Source organism: Platalea leucorodia, assembly GCF_965183815.1.
Source record: "Platalea leucorodia genome assembly, chromosome: 4".
NCBI classification, from domain to species: Eukaryota; Metazoa; Chordata; class Aves; order Pelecaniformes; family Threskiornithidae; genus Platalea; species Platalea leucorodia.
In genome coordinates this window covers 10247487-10257129 of record NC_138826.1, presented here as the reverse complement: position 1 = coordinate 10257129, position 9643 = coordinate 10247487, and the positions used below count along the sequence as shown (strand labels likewise).

Below are 9643 nucleotides of genomic sequence, written 5' to 3'. Positions count from 1 at the left end.
AGCTCTTCAAATAGCATAATTGGTGCAACTCCTTTTGTATTAGGCTTCTGTGTGACAAATAAATACCCCTGACATGAGCCAGAAGCTTTACTCCCAGTCCAAACTTCTTCTTCACATACAAAACCAAGCCCACCTTCTGAAAGGGACACATTTCCAGAGTCATAACAGTCCCTTCCTTTACTTCCCTAATGAAACCTCAGCCCAGGGCCCTACATTTCTTTAAAATTGTGGGTAGGATTACAAAACGCATCATAATTCTCACGAAATACAAGAAAAATAGAGACCTGGCCTCAATCCTACAAAGGTAATCAGGGGATCTTCAAAATCTGGGCACTTCTAAAGGGCACTAGGCAAAAAAAGGATTCTCAGTCTGTTCTGGGAGGATTGAATGGAGTTGAACTCACTGGTCAAACTCAGCGGTTTCCTGAGGTTTGACTTTTTAGCAACAACACAACACAGATTTCAGGAGACAAGGAGGCCGTGGCTTGGCTGTTCCTCAGCATCTTTTTACTCAGTGTATGAGAGAAAGACAGAAAGATAGAGAGTCATTGCATCTCTTCTATCACCTGGGGGGAATTAATGAATCAGCATCCTTGTAAGAGGGTCTCCTGATGAAAAAGTGCTCTAAACAAGGACTGGGTTACTGTGGCAGGGTCTTCCAGAGCAGCAGGACTTATTTGTGTGTGTGCAGATTGGTTCAGAGCTTTTCAAAGCGTTGATATGCTCGGTCCTGTACATGCTAACCAACACATCAACCACAGCTCTCGAGTCAAGGAGAATTAATAGGCATTCACTACTTTGGACCCCCTAAGTCAAACTCAGAGTGTGCTTACTAACATAGCACACACTACTACATAGCGTACCTCATGTAATTATGGTGTCACATGCACAGTACAGGCCTGGAAAGTATGGACGCTTCTGTTATTTAATACATTTGTTTTAAATATTCGTGGCATTGTTTAACTAAAAGCAACTACATGCAGCATTTGGCACACTATCACATGTAATCAAGAGATAATGTCAATGGAATTGCATTCCAGGATAACAGCCTCCCGCTGTTGCTGAAATACCAAATTGAAGCTGAGGCATTTATGGAAAATAAACGTCAAGTCAAAGCCAAGATGTTTATTTTAAAAACAAGAGACATGGATCTTGTGGCAATGTTCCACCATGTCTCTATTTCTCTAATAACAAATGTCCAATGTGAATAGAGCCAAGTGACAGTTTCTTCCTGGGACAACATAGGGAGGGTGAAGCCTGACCACTTCACATGAAGACTTGCAGAGTTGTTTCTCATCTGCTGTCTCTCAGTTCTGGTTTTAGTGAAACTGTCCAGGTAACCGACACAAAATGGTTTCTCAGGTGAATGCTAAGTTTATAAAAGGATTTGGGAGGACAGCAGGAAGAAAAAGGGACAACAGATGCATTTTTAATTTGCTTTTACATAGATCTTTCTTCAGAGAAAGAATTACAATAATATGAAGCTCACTGAAGTCAATGGGAGGCCTTCCAGGCATTTCAGTGGGCTTTGACTAATGCCTTAAGAGAATGAACAGTTAATATTTTAAGAGGGTATTATGTTAATAATGGTGGTGCCTGAATTTGATTGCAATGAGGGCATGACTAGACCAAGGCTGGACAAAGAAGACAAGATCCTTCTGGGTCATAAGTGGTGGTGTGGTCACGCTTGGCTCCTGGCAGGCAACTGCTCATCCCAGCTTCTGGCCCACAGGAGATTTCTCTTCTGTTGACGCCAGCCTCACAGCCACAGAGAAACTGCTCCTTCACTTCATTTCTCCCGTAAAGCTTCCTTAAATCCAGCTGGTTACCCAGTAGCAAAGATGACAGAGTTTATTTCTCTTTGCATGGGGAAAACTGAAGATTACTTATCAAGATCCAAGTTGCTGAGATATGGTGAGAAGCCATGTTACAGCCAAAAGTAAGAGCTGGAAAAGTCCAAATTTTAGACATGGTGCAATCTGACTCAAAGTTGAGAATTAGAGTTTTGTCAAACCTAGCTATAAAGGCCCAAGCGATGAGACATTCACTGCTACTCCTGGCAACCTAATGGGTTTGACATCCTAAAAGCTCTTTCAGATATTCATATCAAATTTTCGCTTTCATCACATTACCACTCATTAAATCTCCTTGTGTTCATCTAAATTATTCCTCTCCCTCCCTGACAATTTTTTCTTCCTCCAAATACATTAAGAGATTATGTCTTCAACAAGCTAAAATTGTCTCTTCACTTTCCCAATCTGCTAACCTCACCATCCCTCTTTACATGTTCATCATCTCTCTGCCATCATCCTCCCTCTCCAACCAACCTTGCAGGCCACGTAAGAGTGCCAAGACATGGTACGCAGAGCTCAGAGCATCCCTGGAGATCCAGGGATGGGCTCCAGCAGCAAGTCACCTGCCTGTCCCCAGGACACAGAGCTGGCAGCAGCAAATCCACTGCCCCCAGTGCTGCCCCAGCTGCCGCAACACCAAAGGAAGGGGTTAGCCCCAGTGCCCAGCCCCATTCCCAGTCTCCTGCCCCACTGCTGGTGCTGCTGACGTTACCCAGGGCAGCGCTGTGTATGTAGATGCATGCCCATGAAACAGGACCCTCATCTTGCAATCTGTTTTGCATGGAGAGAAGCAAGAGGAAAAGCAGGAAGCTGTGCAAAGCATCTCTAAGGACTGGGTTTAAAAATATACCTAGATAACCCACTTTAGTTCCTGAAATGTTGAAGCTTCACAGCTCATGCCAACAGGTTCCTCAAATGCAATACATTTGGATGTTCATAGGATCTATCCATTATCCTCTATGCAATATAACTACTGAGAGTTTGGGCCTTTTTTTTTAATGACTTCCAAAGGAAAAAAATAAATTAGTTGCTTATTAAAAACTGTGATCAGGAGAGCAAGTAGAAACAAACCATTTCAGTTCTGGAAGCTCTTCTCTTGACCTGACATCCTTAAATAACATGCAAACAAAGAGCTATATTAAAATCATGTTAAGGAGCTGTCTGAAATTCAAAAAACCAAGGAAATTTTGAGTTAAAGGAGATTTGCAAAAGGTTACGCTCTGAAAGGGGTTAAGCCTACAGTGATCATTTGGCTGCTCTGTGCTGCAAGGGCCAGAGGGATGTTCTGTACAGAAATCATAAAATTTGCTTATTTTTTCCTTTGGAGATGCATTGTTTTCCAAAGACGTTCTGGCTCCAGCTCTGATCTGGCATTCCAGATTGACACTTGTTGAACCAACAAAGATACTGGGAAGCAATGCACAGTTACGCGTCTTCTGGTTTATTGCATGCTTGCTGGTAATTTCCTTTACTTCTTCAGCCTTTAAGTGGGATAAGGATCTCCAGCTGGAGGTCTGATAGGATAACTTGATAGGCAAAGTGCCGGCATTTGATTAGGTTACGGTATTTATTAACTGTATAAGGATACTATAGCAATAATGGATCTGAACAGATGATAGATGGATGATGCTCCAGGAATAGCAAGGGAAACAGCTACATGGCAGCCCCAACACTGCTTCCCAATGTCAGTGTCATCTTGAGAAAAGTATTTAAGATTTTATCAGATTTTAATCCAACTGATTTTGCGCTAAAATGGACTATGCACATCCACAAAATCCATCCGAGCATCTCAGCTGTGAAGGCTTTGGTGTGGTGATGCACCGCAGGGCTCGTACTTACTTTAAGTGTTCCAGCTAGATGTAGAAAATAAAAAAAAATGTTTCTATCTCAAAGCTCCACTGTCCTAACAAGGTTTCAGATTATTAAAATCAGAATTACAGATACCAGTCCTGGACAAATATTCCCAGCCACAATCCTTCTGCTTTTCATTCAGTGTAAGTCTCCCTCTGTTCTTGAAGATGCCATGCCTCCCACCCTTCCCACCAAAGAGGACAGCACTTTGGTCCAGCAGATGATGAGCAGCAAAGCAAGGTCCATGGGAACGCGAGGGAATGGTTTGCCAAGCAGCAGGTCCGCGCTGGTGCGTGGCCTTTAGTCAGGGTTAAATAAATAGCGTGTAAATAAATAAATAAATCACTCCTAGGTTGTGACCTTGTAAATCAAGTCTAAGCCTGAAAGGGATTTTTATGGTCCAGCTGGAACAGTGGAGCAGTCTTAACAGAATAAATATATATATAAGGGAAAAAAAAATAACTATGCCTTCCAGTTGCTCCCAGACTGCTGTGGGGAACGTTTGATGCTGCTGTAAGACATGCTGATGATTAAAAAAATGAGAGAGGGGACCTCGCTCTCATTTACCCAACAGCTGTTCCACATTATTTTAAGAGGTTTAAAAGAGGAGTAAAACAGTTAAATGCACCCAAGAGTAATTTTCCAGTGTCAGAGCTGAATAGAGAGCTGAGCAAGTAAATGAAAATCCAGCCCAACTAGTCCCTAGCAGCAGGTTTCATGGAAGTGGATCGGAGCCGGGCAGGGATTTGCTCGGAGTCTGTTATCTGGGCATTACAGCCCCGGGATGCTTCATGTACTTTATTGCTCATTACCAAATAACAGTACTAATACTTAGAGCAGACCCTAGATTTAGTGTGTTTTGACCAGACTGGGTAAAAGCTACTGACTGCATTTTAAAAAGTCCAGAGAGACCTGTCTGATGCAAGAGAGGAAAGCCAGAAATGGGAGCTGGGACTTCCACCTCCCAGCCCTGCAGTGGCTTGGTCTGGCAGGGCCGGGGAAGCCGGAGCAAAGAGGGTTTGCAGTGGGGAGATTCATGGGAGAAGCCGCGGCTGCAGCCCCTGCACGGAGCTGGTAGCACCATCCCTTGAGCCAAAAGGTTTTACGTGGGGTCCCCCCGGCCAGGGGGTCTCTGGGGCTGGGGCAAGAGGCGCTGGTGATGGGGGGCTGCAAGTGCGGGGCTTGGGGACACGCCGTGGGAGGGTGTCCGTTGCTTTTCAATGGAGAATGATGCCGACAGTGCTGGTATTTGGTATTTTACCCTTTCCAGGAGTAACGAGGGGGAGCAGCTGCTCCAGCAGCTCGCAGGGGTGTGCCGGGCGATGGAGGCGTGCAGGATACCGCTGGCATGAGATGCGCCCCCCGACATCTTCCCAGGGATCTGGAGCCCACCGGCGGAGGGGGGGGACCCAGCTGCAACGCCGTGGCGCATCCTGCGGGCAGGAACCCACCCTGCCCAAATCCCCCGCCTGTCCCGCACAGACCCCCGCCGCCGGCAGGGCGGGCGGCCCGCGGGGGGGGGGGGGGGGGGGGGTGTCTGTGCGCGGCGGCTGCGGGGCAGGCAGGGCGCAGCCCGAGGCAGGAGTACAGGCAGGGTACGGGCAGGGCGGGGCGGGGCGACTCCGCCCCCGCGTCGCCGATTGGCGGCGGGCGGAGGGGCGGGGCGGGGCGGCGGCGCGGCGCGGAGCCATGCGGCAGCCCCGGGGCGGCGGCGGCGGCGGCGGCAGCGGCGGTGGCGGGGCCGCCTTCCTGCCCGCGGCGCGGCGGCCGGAGAGCCCCGCGCAGCCATGGGCGAGGGGTGGCTGCCGCCCGACTGCGGCCCCCAAAACCGCTCCGTCGCCGGCGGCGGGGTGACGGCGGGGCCGCCCGGGAGCAGGCAGCTGCCCGCCGAGGTGCTGTCGCAGCAGTGGGCTGTGGGCATGAGCCTGCTGATGGCCCTGGTGGTGCTGCTGATCGTGGCCGGGAACGTGCTGGTGATCGCGGCCATCGGGCGGACGCAGCGGCTGCAGACCCTCACCAACCTCTTCATCACCTCGCTGGCCTGCGCGGACCTGGTGATGGGGCTGCTGGTGGTGCCCTTCGGGGCCACGCTGGTGGTGCGGGGCACCTGGCTCTGGGGATCCTTCCTCTGCGAGTGCTGGACCTCCCTGGACGTGCTCTGCGTGACGGCCAGCATCGAGACCTTGTGCGTCATCGCCATCGACCGCTACCTGGCCATCACCTCGCCTTTCCGCTACCAGAGCCTCATGACCAAGGGTCGGGCCAAGGGCATCATCTGCACCGTCTGGGCCATCTCCGCCCTGGTCTCCTTCTTGCCCATCATGATGCACTGGTGGCGGGATGAGGACCCCCAGGCGCTGGAGTGCTACCAGGACCCTGGCTGCTGCGACTTTGTCACCAACAGGGCTTACGCCATCGCCTCGTCCATCATTTCTTTCTACATCCCCCTCCTCATCATGATCTTTGTGTACCTCCGGGTGTACAGAGAGGCCAAGGAGCAGATCAGGAAGATTGATAGGTGCGAGGGCCGGTTCTACGGCAGCCACGAGCAGCCGCAGCCGCCCCCTCACCCCCACCACCAGCCCATCCTCGGCAACGGCCGAGCCAGCAAGCGGAAGACCTCCCGCATCATGGCCATGAAGGAGCAGAAAGCCCTCAAGACTTTGGGCATCATCATGGGGGTGTTCACTCTCTGCTGGCTCCCTTTCTTCCTGGTGAACATCGTCAACGTCTTCAACAGGGACCTGGTGCCGGACTGGCTCTTCGTTTTCTTCAACTGGCTGGGCTACGCCAACTCCGCTTTCAACCCCATCATCTACTGCCGCAGCCCCGACTTTCGTAAGGCCTTCAAGAGGCTGCTCTGCTGTCCCCGGAAAGCCGGCCGGCGGCTGCACGCCGGCGGCGGGGAGATGGCCCAGCTGCCCGGGGGCTTCATCAGCACCGTGGGCTCCCCCGAGCTCAGCCTGGGAGGGACCTGGTCCGACTGCAACGGGGGCACGCAGGGCGGCAGCGAGTCCAGCCTGGAGGAGAGAAATAGCAAAACGTCCGATTCGGAGTCCAAGGTATAGGGGGGGGGGGTTGAGGGGCCATGTCGGACCCGGGGCAGGGGGAAAGGCAGGCAGGGAGACAGAGGAGCAGAGAAATCCCCGGCAGCTGCCTGATGGTAAGGCTAATGCCAAGCAAACCTGATCCCTGACTTAGCGGGGAGAGAGCGGGTGTTTACTTAGGAATCAAAGCAGGTGAGCTCGTGTACGACATACCTCATCCGAAATTACAACAAGCAGGAAACCCACTGACCGGAGAACAAAGAAAATTAACAGCCCGTCCCAAAGATAGCCAGCTTGCATTTAGGAGAAGCGCTTTCGGAAGGGGCTGCGGCAGCGCCCTTTGCTCGGGTGAGTTGTCCCAAGACCGTGCTGGTGGTTGAACCTGAGCGTGGAGGTGCTGGCGTTTGGCCGCCGAGTTTGGCTGCGGCCGGGGTCCCCGCCGTCCCCCGCCTCGCCCAGGGCTGTCGGACACCCCGGGGTTCGTTCCCTGACGCGCAGCACCGGCCAGTTTTTGGGGAGGCGCGGGGTCCGGGCTACAGGTGCTCCAGGCAGAGAGCACGGACCCCCGGGCAAGATGAGCTTTAAGCTCGGAGTAGCTGTTCTCCCCTCTTCCGCAGAGTAGTGATGGAGAAAAAAAATGAGTAATGAGGAGCACAGGTATATTTTGAAAGGGGAAAAAAAAAACCCAACCCACACTCTTGTGCTTTTTCCCTCTGCATCAGCAAGCAGTGAGTTGTTGTGCTTATCTCCTTCGGCCAGACAATAGCAGTCGGGCTGAGAAACTTCTACCTCAAACTGTGCATATTGTACAGGGGAATAAGTGGACCGTGTTTATATTAAACAGCGTATTTACATACCACTAATAGTATTTTATGAAAAGCGGGGGGGGGGGGAGGGGGAGCGAGGAGCCTTCTGCAGTTTGTTCATTGTAATTACAGATGAACGGGGGTGAAAAAAATCCTGGCAACAACAAAAATTTACTGCACATTTTTTAAAAAATGCCAACAAAGCCGTTTTTTGCACAGTGTTAGGAGTTGTAAAGTTATTTGAAGATGTTACTTGCACACACGTACACACATGCAAATTAAAAATGAAACGGGGGTTTGAATAACACTGACCCTGAACTTGATTTCTGGTTTTGTCTGATCTGTTATAGTTTTACTGAGAGAGTGACTTTTTTTTATATTATTTTATGAAGGTACTGTAAATATATCCATATTATAAATTAAAATATCTTAAGAGACTTTATTATTTTTATTTCCAAGTGCCCACGTGAATCTGCTGTTATTTTAGCACTTGTGTGTCTTTTCCATTTTCCTCTCTGTGTGTGTTTTATAACATATTTATACTCTGGTGCAATTTACTACTGTGTAAGTAATTGGTCTATGTGCAATAAATACCATTGCAGCACAAGCAAGCGTGTCTCTATAGGTTTTGAAACAATACCTACCTATAATGGGAAGAACAGCATTTGTTTTTCTCTAAAGATGGCTCAGATTACCAATACAACTCTATCTAATGGCTTTTCCTGACACAGTATTGTAAAAAATGTGTTTGAAACCCAATAAGGTTGTGTTCCTGTTGCACCAAGATCCGCTGACTTCCCTTAAAATTAATGGCTAAAGACAAGGTGTTTCCAGTCTGATAATGAATACACTCATTTTCTGTAACTATTCCTTTCTGGAAGATATTCCTTTTTGTTTGTTTGTTAGGAGTACGCATCTGGGAGTCAGGAGACCAGAATATTTAAGATTACAGAGGATGCTTAATTTGAAAGCTAAAAATGGTCTCGAGTAGAAAGAAATCTCCTTATGCGGTACACGCAGCCCCACAAGTAAGTCCACCTCGTGCCGACGGTGGGCCTGATCCTGCCCGAGCGAGGTGGGTGGTGTGCGCTCAGCGGGACCAGGTCCAGGCGCTGAGCGCGGAGGTCGGGGGAGACCCCTGCCCGAAAAGCAGCCGGGGGAGGCTCGTGCCCTGTAAGGGGAGATGGCAGCTGGGGAGCCGGTCGGAGGAGTCCAGGCTTTGGTTCCCTCTTACTGTAGAAAAGGAGTTAACCTCTGAGGGAATGGCTGGGACGTTACTGGAGCAGGATCGGACTCTGGGACAGACTTAAACACCGCTGAAATCAGGGGAAACCTATTCTGTTGTCGCTGGGTGAAATAAAACTACCTGCTCTGTAGACCATAAAGCTAATGGTCTTGTGCAGCGTGGCTTGCTTTGCAGCACTCTGCTGCCGATAGTCACGTATTCCTTGGGGGCCAGATTATGATAACTGCATGTTATATTGAGGACTGATGCAAGTAAGGAGGTTCTGTGAAAAGAAGGGCTGCAGATTTGGACCCTTGGTCCACAAGATTGTCATCCTTTATTGCTTTATGAAGGTACGCTGTATCCTTGTGGTTTCATAAAGTTTTTTGTTACTGCAATGAATACATGGCAGATAGAGCAATGAAAAGGCAGCGCAGAATAAAAGTGAAGCCATTTTTAGCTTTATTAAACTCAGAAGTATAGTCAAATTAGAAATAAGCTCCCAGGAAGAGCACTTCCCAAAGCAAGTTCTTTAGGGTGGTGGCCAACAGTTTGTTTTGGAAACCGTTTGTTCATTTTTTTGTTTTAAAAATTAAGGCATTTGTCCTTTACAACTTCTAATGATGTATTTTCAGGAAAAAAAAAAGTTATGCTTTTTATGCAAGGACAAAATAAAGGGACCAGGGAAGCAAATAGTACTTTTCCATCGATGTTACTGGGGTTCAGTGTGAGCTGCAGTTAATGCTGTCTCCCTTGATAATAGTGAAATGGGCTCCTTAAAATGCCGGGCTGATGTCAGGTCAGGTGCTAAATGAAATACGCTCTGCCACTGAATGATTTTTTTTTTTTTTTTGATCTGGT

At 49.1% G+C, this 9643-nt stretch overlaps 1 protein-coding gene across 12 annotated transcripts in view; it reads left to right on the top strand.

Moving 5' to 3' along the window:
- The first annotated feature begins 5431 nt into the window (after positions 1–5431).
- ADRB1 (adrenoceptor beta 1) overlaps positions 5432–9643 on the top strand; it is a 29536-nt gene continuing 25324 nt past the window's right edge. For 9 of the 12 annotated variants that reach the window (XR_014228106.1, XM_082311197.1, XM_082311196.1 and 6 more), the window contains exon 1: positions 5432–6766. Coding sequence is in view for 10 of the 12 variants with exons in the window: in XM_082311197.1 (XP_082167323.1) it covers positions 5492–6766 (1275 nt within the window). In the remaining 2 variants the exon portion in view is untranslated. Of the gene's footprint in view, positions 6767–8463 lie in introns of all 12 variants that reach the window. The other 3 variants (XR_014228107.1, XM_082311190.1, XM_082311191.1) reach the window with 3 other exon arrangements.